General features: G+C 40.3%; 1 protein-coding gene across 2 annotated transcripts in view; it reads left to right on the top strand.

The window, feature by feature from the left end:
• Positions 1–15,333, top strand: part of GRB10 (growth factor receptor bound protein 10) — a 143,321-nt gene extending 127,988 nt beyond the window's left edge. For both annotated transcript variants that reach the window (XM_021385792.1, XM_021385793.1), the window contains exons 12-18: positions 1,373–1,471; positions 4,719–4,796; positions 5,444–5,560; positions 6,434–6,500; positions 7,367–7,454; positions 11,324–11,417; positions 12,181–15,333. In XM_021385792.1, the coding sequence (XP_021241467.1) occupies positions 1,373–1,471; positions 4,719–4,796; positions 5,444–5,560; positions 6,434–6,500; positions 7,367–7,454; positions 11,324–11,417; positions 12,181–12,327 (690 nt within the window). In that variant the 3' untranslated portion in view covers positions 12,328–15,333. The remainder of the gene's footprint in view (positions 1–1,372; positions 1,472–4,718; positions 4,797–5,443; positions 5,561–6,433; positions 6,501–7,366; positions 7,455–11,323; positions 11,418–12,180) is intronic.

The raw sequence follows: 18,634 nt of genomic DNA, 5'->3' as shown, positions 1-18,634 counted from the left end.
CTAGTGCTCTGATGGAACAGGAAAGTTTCTTTGGACAGTGAGCACCAAAACTATATAGCAGCAGGGATCAAGCTGTGATCTGGTGTAACTGTAGCACAATTATGGGCCAGAGGTTTGCATTTATTTAAAGTAAAAGATCGTCTTGGAAGATAGAAGTACAAATAAGCAGTTGCCTTTAAGGATTTTAAAACTGTTGTGCTGATGGATAGGATTGTATTTTTTGCAAGAATAACCAGATCAGTTAAGAGGAGTTCTTAGCATTTAGAATTATTATTAATATTGCTTCCTTTAGAGATACTCTATCACATGCATATACTTGTACAACTTATACGGGAAGAAGAGTAAGGCGTAGCAACATAAGCTATCTTTTTCCTGATCGGATTGCATCCAGAGTTGTCCCTTTTATGTACTGCCACTGAAATGTCAGTAAAAAGTACTTCAAAGCTCCATCTCATTTTCTGTCAAGACAGTATGGATGGGAGCTGGTTTTATTGACAGGAATGAAGTCATCTCCTTCCTAGCAGCTGTTCTGGAGCTAGACAGTATCGGTTTGACTTAGTAGAGGCTGGCTGAGGATATGTCCTGAACTGATGGAAGCAGACGTTTGGGAAGGTACTCAGTGGGAAGAGCCCAAGTGCTCTCTCTGCAGGACCGCATCATGGCAGTGTAGGCATTTCTGGTCCGTTTGGGACAAAGCCTGTCATTCCTACAGGCACTGGACCTGGCCACTTCATTTATGGTCAGCTTCAGGAGCTGCCACTACCAGCAACTGAGTGCATTAGGTCAGAAATTTGTGAGGGGCTGCTCTGTGATGCTTGCCACGTGGAGACCCATGTGCGCTGATGGTGAGAGTACTGCTCAGGGAGATACATAAAGATCTGAACATAAACAGTAGGAAAAGCTTTAAACTGCAGGAGAACTTCCAGAATGAGATATGACTATATGCGAATGATGATGGTACAACAAAGAGGGTGTGGAAGGGAAAGATCTGGTCTCCATATCTGATTCATTAAGGCTTCTATGTGGCTTAGGATCAGTTACTGAAACTTTGGGTCTCCAAACAAACAAACAAACAAAAAACAGGTATGCTCTTTGCTTCTCACTCTGAAATGACTTGTGTACCTTGTTTCTATAAACTGCAAGAATTGCAGAGTATTACAGAGCTCTGAAGTTTATCTTGCTGGATCAAGCAGAGAAAGTAATTTCATTCATTCAAAACTTATTCAGCTTCTGATGAGCTTGAATTCAGAGTGATGTGAGCCTTCTCTGACCAATTTGTAGACATACACTATATCTGCCTTTACTTTGCAGTAAATTTACAGTGTTGCTGGTTTTTACTGAATGAAGCTGAATTCTTTCTTATCCTTTGTAGCCCAACAGAGTAAGGAATGAAACGAAAGAACTGAGGTTGTTATGTGCTGAAGATGAGCAAAGTAGGACATGCTGGATGACTGCCTTTCGACTCCTCAAGGTATCAGATTTCTTGTGTGAATAGAGCTACACCTGTTGTCAAGTTGCAGTTGCCATTTTTTTGCTCATTAGAAAATACCTATATGTTATTGAACATCATCTACCTCTAAAACAACAGGGCCAAGAGCAGCATGCCAGATAGAACTGTCCCTCTGGAACTTTTAAGCACTGTACTGAGATGAATCCTCTGTGCATAAGAATCCAGTATAATTTCAGAATTTGAGGCAAATGTTTTTTACGTGAATTAATCAACAAAATTATGTAACAATTATTTGCAAGTATCGTAAAGAAAACATTTTGATTATGGCAAGTGAATAGCTTACCTAGAACAGAGTGCTTTCTACACACTTCTTAATTTTTTCAATTTTCTGAAGGTTCAAAACCAAGTTAAATAACAAAAATAAGCCACTTTAGATTAGTGTTATTAGATTAGATAATAACACTAGATTATTGTTATTTATACCTGAGAGCAAATAGTTAAATTTCTTGATAATGTGGAAAGCGGCTTCCCAGTACTTTTTAAACAAAATCACTGCAGGAAGAACTGGGGAGAAAGTTGGTTATTTTTTGCTGTTTGAAGCAGAAGTTATTTTCTTTTCTTTTTAAATCTATGCCTGAAGAGGCTGCCTTGAAAACAACTATTACTTTCTTCTTTGTACCTTACTAAGTTCTGCATCATGTTAAAGGGAATATACACCTATAAGAAAATAAAATGCATAAAGCATGTACAGGTTCTCTCTAATGTGTTACCCACTTGAAAATCCCACTTCTCTTCCATGCATTTATCCTACTCTCTAGTGTTCTGTTTCAAAATCTAACAAAGAAATGTAATTTTAAAAAGTGCAGGCATGTATGAACCAGTACTCTGGTACCCCATACTAGATACACATCAGCCAAAATAGGAGTGGAAACATTGAACTCAGTCAACTTTCGCTCTCTGTATAGTAAACATACAACTCCAAATACTTGAAACAGGCTGACCACAAAGTCCCTTCACTTTATGTCAGGGAGCAGGGCTGGCCCCAGACACTGCAGTGGGAATGAGGCCAGGATGTGGCCCTTCTTGGACGCCGTGTCCTGTCAGCGACTGCTGTCTGCCAAGCTGTGCCCAAGATGAGATTTGTCATCGTTAGTGCTGCGAGCAAGCTGCTAGGATGGGGATACAGCTTCAAGGCTGTGCCAGGACCTTGAGGCCACTGTGGGCTCCATCTGCTTGGTCTCTCGCCTAAATGACTACAGTTGCCTTTCCTGCCTAAGCAGCAGGCCACATCAGCAAAACCTGTCTGTTCCACTCCAGACCTCTCCAGCAAATTGCCCTTCTCCCCACCAGTGTTGCAGGACCACCTGCTGAAGCTGCATTTCCGCACTGTGACTAGGGTGCTGATGGGGAGCAGGTGTGTCAATGCATACGTGGTTTTGTTGCTCCCTGGTGCAGAGGAAGAGCTCCAGAGGTCATGGAATCATTAGATCATAGAATGGCCTAGGTTGGAAATGATCTTAAAGATCACCTAGTTTGAACCCTCCTGCCATGGTCAGGTTTGCCAACCACTAGATCAGGCTGCCCAGGGCCCCATTCAGCCTGGCCTTGAACGCCTCCTGGGATGGGGCGTGTTGCATGAATGTCTTTTATTCCACCTCCCTCTGCACCTTTCAAAATTTTCATTGGGTAGACTGTGTATCATGCAAAACCCTGTAAAAGCAGGGAAAGACAATTAGACATCTAGGCCTGTAGGTATGAAACCACAACTCTTTGGTCTGCTGCCTGTTCTCCATTTACATTGAGTCATCTTCCGAACTACCACATGTCTCTGAATGATCTCCAAATATTGCCTGGTTTGTTAATTGTAAGAAGTTCTTTACAAATTGCAGTACAGAAATCCCACCCCTATTTTAAGTTTTTACCAAAAAAAAGGTGTACTGGTTATAGGTATTTCAGTTACAGGCCAGGATTGAGGAAACATTCCTAGGTACAATTTGCATATTTGTTTTCTGCAAAGTTAGTAACTCTGTTGGCCCTCATAATCTAATGTTCACTATGTTGACTTGGCTCAAATTTAATACAGTATTATATTTCCCTGTCACATCCAGAAGCTTCTTTGAGATTGCCCTTTAATTCTGATTTATACATAATTCTTCATTGTGAGCAAACTGTGGAAATAGTGGATCGGTTAATTGTAGTGAATTGTGCCTTGAGGTTATCATTTATGACATCTTCAAAAGAATGAAGAATTTAGGTACACTGATCAACACACTACAATCCTGGAATGGCAAGGTAAAACCTCCCCAGTTACAGAGTTAGCTGTTCGTACCGAATCTGCAGACATACCTCTTACATGCTCTAAGGAGTCTTTCTTTGCAGGGCTACCTGTGGCAAAAACAGTATGGCATTCAGTTTCTGTGCACTGGCATCTAACACTGACCCTTAGGCACTTAACGCTAGGAAAAGAAAGGATTTTGGTTTTAAGAAACAGTGAAAGATGATTAAAGGTGTGTAGTCAGGGAAAATTGAGGCTGTGGCTCTCCTTATTATTTACCTACAGGTTCAGCTTTCCGTAGTCATACAATTTTACCTCGTTAACAAAATTAGATATACAACTTCAGTTAGAACATTCTGTAAGCAATGTTGATGTACTTCAGCTATGCCCCTCTTGGGAAGGCACTGAGTAGGTGTTTTCCTACTGTCCTAGCTACTAGTGTTTCTAAAATTGATCTCAGTGAAGGAGGGACATGACTAGTTCACTCACTTTTTAAGGATGAGAAAAATACTGAAAGTGTTAATTCCTGTCAAAATTTATTAAAACATCTAGTGAATTAGAAAGTGTTATATTTTAGAACATTGTGAAAGCTGAGTTCATCTTTGTATTATCTTTTACAGAACTTCTTATGCATATATATATATTTTTAAGCTCAAATTATTGGAGGGTAAAAAGAGGGGGAGGTGATATATGGACCTTGAGTGAAAGCTTGTATTCCATAAGGAATATATGTTAATAGCTGAGAGTGGTGGAGATGAGCTGTGTATTTTGCTCAGGCTTGTAAAAGTGCTATCTTTTAAATAAAGTTATTGTGCATACTTCTTGCTCTATTCCCACCTGCCAATCACTATTCCTCAATGCAAATTGCTCTGGGAGAGTTTCTGATCATGGAAATAAACTGACAGCACCTTTTTCCAGTGTAAGTGGCGTTCTGGAATTTTTTTTTCTAGGGCATACCTTTGAATAACAATTTATTTGCTTTTCTGTTGACAGTATGGAATGCTGCTGTATCAGAATTACAGAATTCCCCAGCAGAGAAAAGCCATGCTTCCACACTTTTCCACTCCAGTAGTAAGTAATGAACTTTGTTTCCTTTACGTATCATGCTTCAAAAGATGTATTTACTTTTGCATTTTAAAAGTGGAAAATTTTACACTAAGAAACGTAAATTCATCATTATGTAGCAAATCAGTGTAAAGTTCACGTTTTCTATGAGTACAATTTATGTAGCTGGCTCTCCACTTATCTTAGGTTTACATTATCCGCGTGATTGAAAAATCTTGGATATGCCAGGCACTTAGAGATGTACAGCACAGAGACATCTGGCTGTCCCTGCAGAAGCCAGCATAGGTCTGGCAAAACACACTCTTAAATCTCATAAAAAGTGTTGGGCCAAAAGCTGACTGTTAGCTATCTAAAATTGAAGATGTTATATTTGGATCCCAACTGGCCCTGGAAATGAGTGGGGTATGGTAATAGGGCAAGTGGGCAACTTGAACAACAGAGACTTTGGATCCTCTCCCTTCCATATGGCCTATAAAGAAAAACCGTGTATTTTTGTCTCTGCTAATGCTTTTCGAGGAAAATAGCTATGTATCCCATGCTGTTGAAGGATAGCTTTGGAAAGTCTTCTGAAAGCAAAACGTTCTGAAATGAAACTTTCTCAAGTTGGTTTTTTCTTTCCCTGTTTTTTGAAACAAGTGAAAATTCCTTTTCAGAGAAGTGTATCTGAAAACTCACTAGTAGCAATGGATTTTTCGGGGCAAATAGGAAGAGTTATTGAAAATCCTGTTGAAGCACAGAGTGCTGCCATGGAAGAAGGACATGCTTGGAGGGTAGCTATTTTCTCTTCTTTTCTGTTTTTTTCATCAGTGTCTGTTGAGAGCCAAGACACAGAGTGTGCTATGGTACTAGTGCAGTGCTGGTCACAGTATAGCTTAGATCCGACCTGAAACAATCACACTGCAAGCATGCAGATCTAAAAGTCAATATCCATCTTTAGCAAAACTGTCACATTCACAACAACCTTCTACCACTGCTTCTCTGTCCCCCTAGTGTCCAGAGGAAAGTTGAGGGGGAAAGCAGACTCACCAGAACTTTACTGCCAGTTTGCAAAACCAGTCTCTGAGGAGGAATATGTCAAATTAAATGCTTCCCCACATGGAAGAGGCTGGGGCTCTGACTAATGGCTTGCTCCCAGTAAGTTTAATTGCAGAATATACAAGAGGCAGAACCTCTTGCAATGAAAACTGATGTAATTTGTTTATAGTGTCTTGTGGACAGACAGCTGCAGTACAAATTTTCCCCCATGCTCGTCTCTTAGGGAATAGGAATCATCACTGAAGCACTAGCTAGTGCTTTATGTACGGGAGGGAAATACTTCTTCATTTACTGAGTGCCCAGTGTTTTGCCTGAGCAGAAACATATCAGACTTTTCTTTTTTTCTGTCATATTTTTTCTTTTTTTTTCTTTTTTTTTTTTAAGGTACTGAGCTTTCACCATTAACATCTGGCTTGTGTTTTAAGCCAACTGAACTGAGCTGCTGCTTGTAGATTAGTCCCCTTCAAAGTTGCATTTCTTTTTCTCATCCTTGCATTAAACTTGCCCAGCCCCAAGTTTCCTGTAAATTAAATCTGTATTGCATGTGCACTAATTCTCTTCGGTTGAGGTATTAGTGTGGATTTAATGGTAATTCATTTTCTCTATAGAAACGTAGCACAAGAATGAACATCTTGGGTAGCCAAAGTCCACTCCATCCTTCCACACTGAGTACAGGTAAATTCTGCTGTTTGTAAGCATAGTGTAAGAGGCTTTGATGAGTAAATAAAAGATTATTTCTTACAAAGATAGAATGCAACCATGTAGTGTTAATGCCTTGATATGAAATACTGTGTTTTATGTTTATGAGTAACTTCTGTCATTAGTATGCCTACCTATAAAGACATAATAGAAGGAACTTACCTTTCTTTTAAGGCACGCTCAAGCTTTTATCTTTAAAGTCAGAGTCTTCAAAATAGCATTTATTCTGTAATAATAGAATAATGCAAAGTACAGATACCTGTAATGTGAGCCCTGAACGCCTCCTTGATATTGTAAGTTTATTAAAAGAATAGGAAATTGCACATTCATGCCCTGGATCCCTTGAGAGGGACCATAGGTATTCTGAGTTTTTATTCTGTTGCATAGAACTTAAAAAGATCATTTGAAAAACAGTGAAACAATAATAAAAATACCTGAGGATAACTGCACCCTTGAAAGCACAGTGTGAAGTGCTTTTCATTCTTCTCAAGTTAAAGGGACTTGGTTCTACCTTGTTAGCTCATACATTGTATTCCAATAATTGTTTACCCGCAGCATTTTCAAGAAGTGGTGAAAGGGCAATGTCTCGTTAACCTGATCATATATCTGCAAATCATAAAGTCCTTGGAGATATTGCCTGTGCACTTGGTTTATTGTGGTTATGCAACAGCTGCTGCATTTTTTTTTCATATTGATTCATTTTTTATACTAATCAATTAAAGACATTTCATATTCTGCAACAAAACTACCCACTTTTAAAATGTTTAAATAAATATCGTGTGGAAGAAACAGGCACACCTTACTGTGTTTTAACCATTGTCTCCTTTCCCTCTCACCTCCAGTTATTCATAGGACACAGCACTGGTTTCATGGCAGAATCTCTAGAGAAGAATCTCACAGGATTATTAAGCAACAAGGGCTAGTAGATGGGTAGGTATTCCTGTTGTTTCGTATTGATGGTCTCATGGTAAGTACTGTGGACAAGAACACAACTTCTGCTGTAAGGGGCTTACAGGTCTGTGAGCACTAATAAGTAACCTGACTCTTAGCACTCCCATTATAACTTGTCTGGAATTCCAAAAGCTTGAGTACGTTTGTAGGTGTGGGTTCTAACACTTAATCTGGAAAATAAAACATTAAGAATACACAATTTGTTGTTTTGTTGGTTTTTTTTTCAACAGAGGTAATCAAATTTTAGAGAGTGTTCAAATTTGAAAATAATTAATTACTCTGACCTGAGGAAATATTTTTTAAAGCAAAGCTGTAATTATCCATTTGTGCACAAATTTGTAATCAGCTATTTGTGCTCTTTTGCATGTGTCAAAGCAGTTAATGATTATTTCTTCCTGTTTATTTCTGTCATAGAGGAAAGCAAGTACCTGTTCCATTTCTGTAAATTGTCTGTAGCTGAGATTTAAGTATTTTCTGAGCATCCTTGTTTCACTTAGTTGCAGGTAGTTATGGTAATTCTAGGGAAATTCCTTAAATTGGAGTTCAACAATTAATTATTTGTTGGATGAGAAGAACATGGTTGTCTTCATTTCATTGATCTCACTGCTGACAGGGTTTAGTTAGAAACTTCCATGTTGTCTTCTCAGGAGTCAAACCTTGCAACAGCATTTTCTGATTCAGGAGCATAACTAATTTTTTCAATTCGTAGCTTGTGGATAATGAAGCACATTAGAGAAATAGTGCATGTACACACTCATCAAACAATGCTTTTTATTGCTTTGGTTTTTTTTTGCCAGTGTTGATGGCCTAAAGCTATTGAGATTTGTATGAAAAAAGATTTTAGCTAGCAGACTAAAGAAAGCAAAAGAACTCAAAAAGAGTTGAAGGTGGGCACAGCTGATCTGTTGAGTTTCTGGCTCGCCCTCATTATGGAACTGCTTGGCTATCCTGGGTCCATATTGACGTGTTGCATTAGGAATCTAGAAGCCTGTGCTTTTTTGAGTTTTCATACAATCATTGATGCCTTTGAGACTGTTCAGTTTGTACTCCAGACAACTTAGTCTCTGTGGAAGGCTGAGATTGGTTAGCAGTTGTAGTGAGGTCATTTAATTACACCAAAGGAACTGTATTACCCTTGTGCTCTGGGATCTGTAGGTGACAGTTTTCAGGATAGAAAAGTCTTGGTTGTGTTTTCCTGCTTTGTGTGTTCTTGAACAAAGAAAGCTAAAAAGTTAACACTGGGGAAGAATAGGGAAGGCTTCTAGTGGCTCTTGTAAACATGTCCAGCGATGTAAATATGCAGATGATGCTTCTATTCTTTGTTTGTTTCTTGAAGCTATCGTTGAGTGTATATCTGTATCTGTTGTTGTTGTTACTGCAGACAGGCTGTTTCTTGCCAAAGAAGTTGCATAAACACTTGCAGGGTCAGTTGTGCTGAGCTTTGCATTGTGCCCCCAGTTTGTGATACCCTGCATTATCTGAAATAGCTAGATAAAAGGTAATTTAGAAATATCTGCAGGACCAGCTGTTGTGACTGTAGGACAGGGGCAGGTAAGATCTTTCTTGCTGAGATGAACCCCAGTTTGTAAAGTCTTAGGTTCCTTTTCCACGCATCTGGTCTTACTAGGAAGACAAACGAAGGTGAAGCATGTTTTCCAGTAGTGGCAAGACTCTAGGTATTGGAGTCATCCTGGTTACAATGGTGCTTTTTTTGTGGTATTGACATTTCTCAATTGGTTCTGAGGAGCTAGGGTAAGTTCTTTCAGGTCCGTAAAGTACAAGCTGTTCTTGCAACTCAGGTTTGAAAGAGCGTGCTCCTGCCTTAGTGGTGAGCCAGTAAGAGGGCTTTAGGCCTGCCCAACTACAGCGCTTGGCCATCTCACGAGTCCACCTGTGATTAGCATTCTGGGCCTTATGCCAAAGGGATATACTTGTTTCCTGTGGCACGGAGAGGTTCTCCTACCTCAGCTCATAAATGTTAAGAAAGGGAGACATTTTTGACTACTTAAATTGTCTATATACTTTTCCTTGCTAAAGTATGGATTTAACTATTTGAATTAGGGCTTTGTGTGGCCAACTCAGAAGTGACAGTTCCATGGTATGTGCTGTTGCTAGTTATAATTCCTAAAGTATATTCTTTTCTGATGATGCTGAGGGAAAAATAGTCTCCTTTAGAGGAAAAACTGTGTGTGTTTTCCCCGTCCTGATAATGTGGGCATTACTTAACTGAGAAGTCATTTTAAGAAAGTACTGAGCTGTTTCTGTGGAATTGCAGACACTTAAATGTAATTTACTGACACTGAAGTTCTGTAAACTAATGCAAGATACTGGAGAATGGGAACAAGTTCTTGTATATTAAAACACAAAATTTCATACATACGTAGGTCGCTCTGAAAGTAATGCCTCCTACACGGGCTGTTCCAAAAATAATGGCTTCTATTTATTTCTGTGGAAAAAAATACAGATACAAAGAGCACAATGAAAACTATTTGATAGAGCAAATTCTCAGCTACAAAACACTATTTTTCAGTGTAGTCACCACCATTAGCTAAGCATTTTCGCCAGCGATGAACAAGAGCATGCATGGTGCGATCATAAAAACCTGCGCCAGTGGAAGTGACCCACAGTTTCACAGCTGCTTTGATGGTGTTATTGCTCACACAGTTCATCTTGCATATGCCTAAACAAATGGAAGTCAGAATGTGCCAAATCTGGACTTCCTGGTGGGTGTGGTAGGACAGTCCAGCTAAGATGGGCGGCGTGCTCCACGGTCTTCAAACTGATATGGGGCTTGGTGTTATTGTGTTGCAAGGGAAAGGTTGTCTTCTTCTGTGGCCTGACTCTGGAAGTTTGAGCCTTCAGCTTAGTCAGCATCGTGATGCAGCAGTCAAGAGTTGATGGTTTGGGCTCCAGGAAATCCAGAAGGATCACCCCTTTCCTATTCCAAAAGACAGTACACATCATCTACCCACTGAGGGCTGCGTCTTGAACTTTTTCTTTGATGGGGAATTCACATGTTGCCACTCCATGAACTCTCGTTTTGACTCTGGCTTGTAGTGGTGACACTAGGCCTCGTCGCCGGTAACAGTGCGATCCAAGAAGCTGACATCTTCAGCCTTGGTTCAATATCCTGACAACCTTGCACACAGTGTACTGTCTGCCTCCGTATTTGAGTTTGAGTGCAAATTTTGCAATATTCCAGTGTTCCCACCATTGTTTCCAACGTATTGAAGCCTATATTCATCTCCATACACAGTTCTGTACAATCTGGAGATTCATGCAGATTATCTTTCATGTGACTGCTGCCACTGCTGAAGCGCACCAGTGACTGCCTCAGTGTGCTCACATCCACTGTTTCGTCTCCATAAATGTTCAGCAAGCATCAGTGAATGTCAGTGGGTGCAGTTTCTTTTGCATGGAGGAATTCAATGACTTCATCACTTTGCTTCATCCACACTTCCACAGCAGATGCTGTTCTGTCAGACTAACCCTCTGCTGCCATCTGTCGCATGGTAACAACATGTAACGAAATATTGGTGGGAAGGTTCAGCCTCTACCCCCATGCCATCAACATCTGCCTCTCACACTGTGGGCCAACATCATAAAAATAGGAGGCATTACTTTCGAAGCAGCCCTCATATGTAGGGGAAGAAATAATGGCATGCATTTTTCACTTTTTCCTCTTCTCTTAGTCTTGCATAAGCATGGTATAAAAATGAAAAGCAAATTGCCTGTTAAAGCAACTGAAGAAGAGTTAGGCAATAGTACAAAATTACTTAGTACTTCTGTTTGTTTATGTAGAAATGGATTGTTGTACTTACTGTGTGCTTAAAAATGTTCTCTCCTAGGCTATTTCTACTCCGGGACAGCCAAAGCAATCCAAAGGCATTTGTACTTACACTGTGCCATCATCAAAAAATAAAGCATTTCCAAATCTTGCCGGTAAGTAATTTTTTTTTTTAAACTGATCATAAAAAAAATATAAATATTAAAACAGAAGGCACTGTCATTATCTAAAGAGGCCTCTTTTTACCTGCGAATGTCGTGCACAGGCACGTTTCCATTAGGAAATATAATTATCTAGAATTGTCAAATGTCTGAATAAAGTTTCATCACCCAGAAAACTAATTTAAGTCACTGAGATATAGAAGTAATGCAACGTAGCTTGTACTCTAAGACTGGCGGCAACAGCCACACTTGTCTCCATATCACTTAGGCAAACTTACAGTAAGTTATTGGAAGTTCAAAAGATTTTATTTATCCCATAATGTTGAGCTTATCAGAGTGTTATATTGAGATGGTGAGAACCAGTTGATTTTATCTCAGCCAGAAAGAGCAGCAAAAGTTAAAGATCATGTAGACCTGTAGTTCAAACTCTCTCCTCTTGTCTTGCTTGCTAATTTTGCAAACAGCCATCAGTTATTTTTGTGGTACTTTTGTTTTATGTAAAAGAAACCAGTGCTGTCTCTACAACTTAGAATTACTCTGCCCACCAGCTTTCACTTTTGTGAAGAAATGGTTTCCAGTTGGCTTAACATAAATTCTTTTCTAGCATTGTGCCTGGTTTCATGCAGAACTCTAGATACTAGGTTTTTTTGTGCAGTGCCTATAATTTATGACACGTCACACACTTTTACTTGTCCTGTTTTTGCAACGCTTGCATCTTCTCATGTTCTAACTTGAAAAGGACTTTTTATTTCCCCAGTGTGAGGATGATGGACAGATATTTTTCAGCCTCGATGATGGGAACACCAAATTCAGTGATCTAATCCAGCTTGTTGAATTCTATCAACTAAACAAAGGAGTCTTGCCCTGCAAACTCAAACACCACTGCATCCGAGTGGCCTTATGACCTCAAATTTGACTCTCACTGAAGACTGGATTTGCTAGAAGAGTAATTGTAAGAGAACGTTGATACTGGGGAATTGGCAGATTTGTAAGTTGGTAAAAATAAATAAAAATATTATGCACCTTGGGACTCTGAAAGGGATGGATTCGACAGGTGCCAACAGACCGACATTACTGGTTTGTCTAACACCTAAGAGTGATTGCTGCTGAGTGTCCCAGCATCCCAAAAATGGGGGGGAGGGTATGTAAAACCATTCGTAAATTTGAAACAAAACTGGAAACTATCTTGGCTGGGCCACTTAACAGGAACAAGTGTGAAGAGAAATCTTTGAAAAGAACTCTTGCCCTGGAATAATCTTGACAATTAAGACTAGTGTGTTTACTTTTTGTATTGATCACTTTTTTTGCACTCCTACTTTGTTTTGGATATTGTATGCAGCCTATATTAGGAGCTGATGTGGCTTTTAAAATTCATGCAGGAGTTGGGTATTAATCTGCACCCTAAAATGTATGGAATGCTTCAGCCTAAACGGATCTAGAAGAAAATCAAGAAGTGTGCGTGTTGTGTGTCTGTGTGTGTGTGCGTGTGTGTGTGCGTCTCAAAACTTCTCTGGAGACCTGAGGTTCCGTGATCTGCAGATGGCTTTGAAGAAGCAATGAGGATGCAATTCTAAAAGAACATACCACCATGTGTGTGCTCTCAAAACTGTTGACTTGTAGCATTATGGCCGTAGTATGTTGGTGGCGTATTAGTGGCATCCAATCTTGCGAAGACTGTATTAGATTCTATGCACAAACTTTTATTATTGAAGTGGTGATTTGTTTTTTACAGCCTTTTGACTGTTTTCCTGAGGAAACCTCCTGTTACTCAATAGAATAGGACTGAATGACAGTTGTATCTGAAACCACCGTTTTTTTGTGAGAAGATTCTTCTGCAGGTAGTCTTAGTATGAGAAAACAAAAACAAACAAAAAAAACCAGTGTTTTTAGCTTTATAGCTCCTTGAATTTTTGGACTGTTTCAAAGAGCTGTTTCCATATTGTAAAGCTACAGCGACGCAAAGCTCTCTTGGGGAATAGGGCATAAAAGAAGTATCTCCCTTCTGCTTTTGGTATGGCCATGAAGGTTTGCATGGTGAGAACATACTGGGAATGGAAGCTCGTTTTACTGGGATTTGCAATTGTGAACTAGCTGCCGGCAATATCATCCATGGGGGTAACTGGTGAGACCTGTGTCGTACACACTAATGCACACCAGTACCTGCTGCAGGCGAGCATATATCCTGCTCTGGTGCTGGTTTGTCGTCAGAATTACTTTATTGTTAATGCTTAAATCAATTATTTAATGTTTACACAGTGATTCTTTCTGGTGATAAATCAGTACTCCAATGAAACGAGTCCCCCTTTACTCCGTTAATTGCGAACAGCATTCTTTGAGCAACGCAGTCGGTGCAGGAACCGTTACTGAACTGACTTTCCAGCACTTCATGCGGTTAGCCGCAGGGTGAAATATTTCACCCTGGGAACTTTCAGAACATAGTGCAGAATGGAGCATTCTTGAGATGGTAGACGATTTACGCAGACTCGTTCATCCTTCCTAATGTTTGCCACTGGGTTTGAAATCCTAGCCATCGGAAAGGGTAAAGAAGGAAGAAAATTCCACACCTTTAGGTCTTCATGTAGTGTTGAGAATAGCTTAAGACAAACCATAACCTGCCTGAGTCGTCCATATCAGCTTATAACTATGTCAATGGTATAGAAACACTGTATTTTAGTTTACAGAACACATTTAGTATTTTTTTTCCATTTAATGTCTAGATATAAAAATGAAGAAACTTGATTTTGTTTTTAGTAGAAGCCTTTTTTTTTTAATTGTACATAGTGAAATGAGTGTTCCTGCTTTCTAGACGATGTATTTTAAAACCTTGAAATTAAGCTAACTTAAGTCTGACTTCACTTTGCATGCTTCTATTTGGCCCCTATTAGGAGAAAAACGATACTTGTATTGACTACATTACCAGTTTAATAAGACCATTTATGCTGTAGTTTTAAGTTTTTCTGTTTACATAGCTTAGTGACGGCCATGCATTTTTCCCAGTAGGCGGATAGTACTTGCAGTGTTTCATATTTATAAAAAAAGAAAAAAAGAAAAACTTGCATCTTATTTAAATTGAGAATAAAAGTTTGACTATGAATCATGATTTTTGTATGTAGATGGTTGACTTAGTATTTTGTACTTTTCCCAGCTAAAGTGAGCTGTTTTGAGAAAGTGACCACCTTCAAAGTGGCAACAATCTTACTGAAGCAGATCACTGCTTTGTCTTCTTTCTGCTGGAAAACAGTCAATACCACCTTAGTTTTCCAACAGATTCAGCTGGCTGCCAGCTCAGAATACCAAGGACTGAAGGACATTTGACTCTTATTTTTGTATTTAAATGACATGAATGTAAAGGGGATGCTCAGGGTTGTTTTGGAGCCTGTTGAATTTTTATCTTTTTGCCTGTGATTTTATTTTCTAAATAAATACTTCATGTAGCAATCTTGAATATGTTGAGAAGGAAAATGCCAAACCATTTTGGTAATGAGGTTACTAGTTAAGTTATGTTACGATAGGTGTTAAAAGTACAAAAAACTTTTTATTTGTTAATTAATCTTGAAGAAACACGTGCCTCAGTTTAGATGTTTTGTCTTATCTTTTCTGCACTAAATACCTGACAGTTTGACCAATCAATGCACCTTTCCAGTGGCAAGACTTGCTTATCGTAAATTATATTGTCACAATGCAAGATTTAGTGACTGTAAAATGGAATAAAGTTTAAAGTTTCAGGGAATGCAAAAGGTATTAACTTAAGAGACAAAACCTTTATTCAATATGCTTTGCTTCATACTGTAAATAGCTTTTTGGCTTGTGAACCTAATTGTAATCTTTCAGGTATTTTTGTACAAATAAGGGACTGATATTCTGTTTCTTGTAATTAGAAATAAACGTTAATACAATGCTATTCATTTTATATTGGAATGAATGTCTTCTCTTGGGTGTGTCTGTGTTCACAATGTATTTCTTGTCTTAATTCTGGGTTATGTGGGGTGGGTTATCATTAAACATTCTCTTAAGAAGAGTTAAAAGGAAAACAGAATAAGATGCTCTGTCCTGTTAGGTCAGTGTGTCCTTTATCTAAAGAAGCTGTTCACCCCTTTTGTTCAAAGAAAATGATTTCAGTATGTATTATGTTTGGAACAGACAAGAAGATGGCGTGAAAAAAAGGAATTGTGGCAAATAGGTGTTGCTAGGCCTGCCCCACGGCCGGGCAGCATTGTCGTCTGCATGTTTGTGCAACCCGCCCACAACTGTAGCACGTGCAAAATGATGCCTGCAAATCTGGCCTGAGGTGTTTTCCTCAGCAGGTACCTGTGCTACCAGAACACTCCCAAGTACAACATGCTTCTGGGTCAGAAATGGGAATACGTAAGAGCTGAAATAATTGTTGTGCCTGATAGGAGGTTTGTGCTGGTTTTACCGTAGTTACAGGACAACGGGCAGTATCTGACGCCATCAGGCAATGCGTGAACCCACGTGAAGCCTTTCAGCATGAAGTTCACCTCACAAAATACTGTAAATGCATTTGAACCTGTGAGTAAATTGAAATCAGACGAGTGTTTTGCAGCCTTTAACTGCAGCACTTTCATCCTGATACACAAAAGGACAAAGCTGGGTTTGTTGTAACACCAAATGGCTGCTTCAGCCTCGTACCTGCAAAGAAGACGACCACCACCAGAGGAGCCATTTCCCTTCAAGTAAGGTGAACTACAGACAACTTCAGACTTAAGGCAGTGCTAATTTAGTTACTGGTTTGTCAGTGTCCAGCTTGCATATTGCTTTGTGACTCAGTCATTGCTGGTCTAACATCTTGGAAACTTCTGCAGCAATGTCAGCAGATGGAGAAAAAAGATACTCCTTTGAAATACCCACTTTGTCTTAACTGGGGATGTTTACGCACCTCAAATATTATGCCTTCCTTCCTTTAATTAGGATTTGAAAACCTAATATAACCACAACTATGTCCAAAGGCTGTATGATTTTCATTAGATACTGTGTGTGGTCACATCTGAGACTTCAAAATAAATCAGTCTGTACAACACTAATTTGCAAACTCTTAGCCTGAAGACATTCTGCTCTAATTGTTCATCATTTCACACAGATAATAGCAGACGTTTTTACAAGAAATCCTGGTTTATCACAGGATGCTAAGCTGTGCCTAACGGAGTCTTACAAAACCTCTTGGTCACTCAGGTTGAATGCTTTGCTTTAATCAGGTGCTCGCCACATGTTGGCTACAGGGTTCTGGTGCCCCAAGCGCCTAACAGGAAGGCGAAAATATAAACAAAGCAGGCAGCTCTGAGTCAAGGTGCGGCCTAGGTTTATGGACTCCAATGCTCAGCCAAGCTGCAGGCCGAAGGGTAATTCTTGAGAAAAGGGGAGCTCAGAAGAGCTAAAGAGGGAGAGAAGATGGGAGAAGGCCATGCTGCCATTTACCAAGATCTGAACAGGATGGAGAGTTGAGCAGAGAGGAACCTGATGAGGTTCAACAAGGGCAAATGTAGACTCCTACCCCTGAGGAGGAATAACCGCATGCATCAGCAGGGCTGACCTGCTGGAGAGGAGCTCTGCAGAGAAGGGCCTGGGTGTCCTGGGGGGATACAGGTTGGCCATGAGCCAGCAGTGCGCCCTTGTGGCCAAGAAGACCAATGGGATCCTGGGGTGTCTTCCAAAGAGTACAGCCAGCAGGTCAACAGAGGTGCTCCTCCCCTTCTCCTCTGCTCTGGTGAGGCCACATCTGCAGTACTGTGTCCTGTTCTGGGCTCCTCAGCTCAAGAAAGGCAGTTAACTTCTAGAGAGAATGCAGCGGAGGTCCACAAGGATGGGGGGAGGGGCATCACCCCCTACTGCCTTGCAAATGGGTAAAGGGGGAACCAGCAGGCAGGCAGTGTTCCTGCTACAGTGATCCCCCTGTCCGCTGCTCCCCCTGACAACAACGGTGATGAACTGGGGGGCAGGGGGCAATGGCAAAAGGTCCCTGCTCGGTGATGCAGGCGCACCCGCCCAGCGATTCTGCGCCCTTCCCAGCTGCCCCTGCAGAACAGGTACAGTGCTCTGCAGGGACAACTGGACAACGGTGGGGATGATGGTTCCTCCCACGTAGAGGTGTCACCAAAGCCTAGCAGGACTACCATTAGCATTATAACCTCCTCAGCAAAGAACAAAAGACGGGTCGTTGTCATTGGTGTCCCACTGCTGAAGGAGCAGAAGGCCCAATGTGTAGACCAGACCCTCTACACAGGGAGGTCTGCTGCCTCCCCGGGGCCCGGCTTAAAGGTGTAAGGAAGAAACTTCCTTCCGTACTACGGCCCTCAGATTATTATCCCCTATTGTTGTTTCAGGTAGGCAGTGATGATATAGGAAGAACTTCCCTAAGAACTATGAGCAAGAACTTCAGAGCCTTGGGGCAACTGGTCAAGGGTTCACATACACAATATGCATACACAACTATCAGTTCCCTTAAAACTACCAAAATACTTTGTTCCATCCCAAAATCATTCTTCAATGAGGGCCATTTGGGTCCCAATTGAAGGGACCAGAGAACTAAAAAATCTGTTGGGCAGTATTCCAGAATTCTATATTAGAATCATATGTTGAATCAAAGTAAGATAGCATGCGCCTTTATCTCGAGTGATGCATAGTCATACTTTAAAAGTCCTGATTAGTGGGATGAAAGACAGTTAATCATTCTATAGTACAGGGTCGTCCCTTTGGCTGGGTTCCTTTCCAGGTTTTGTCTCCGCAAATTAAGAAAAGGCTAATTGATAGGCTAATAGCATCATAACTGTGTGTTACTGATAATGAGGTGCTAAAATTACAGTAAAAGAGCTATTCCCGTAGATTCCAGCACTGGTAACATCAAATCCTGTTCAATTCACGTTTGATCTACTACTAAAATAGAAGAAGAAGAAGCACAGAGCAACCAAGATAATGCCTAATAATGCTAATTCTTGAGGCTGCATTGGTAACATAGGAAAATCACCCACTTTTATCATACCATTACCAGTGTTGTTATTCTGATACCATCCAGTGGGTAATCCAGCCATTTTTCATCACTCACTATAGTATCAATAAGCTATGTACAATACAACAAATCACAAGACAATACCAATAAGTAAGAAACACACAATCCCAGCCATTATGAGGGCTGGATGGCTATTTTCTGCCTTGAGATGAGGCTGAATGTATACTGGAACACACCTAGGGCCAGTCCC

The sequence above is a fragment of the Numida meleagris genome, chromosome 2, assembly GCF_002078875.1.
Source record: "Numida meleagris isolate 19003 breed g44 Domestic line chromosome 2, NumMel1.0, whole genome shotgun sequence".
NCBI lineage: Eukaryota > Metazoa > Chordata > Aves > Galliformes > Numididae > Numida > Numida meleagris.
The sequence above is the reverse complement of the archived record's forward strand: the minus strand, read 5'-3'. Positions and strand labels throughout refer to the sequence as shown.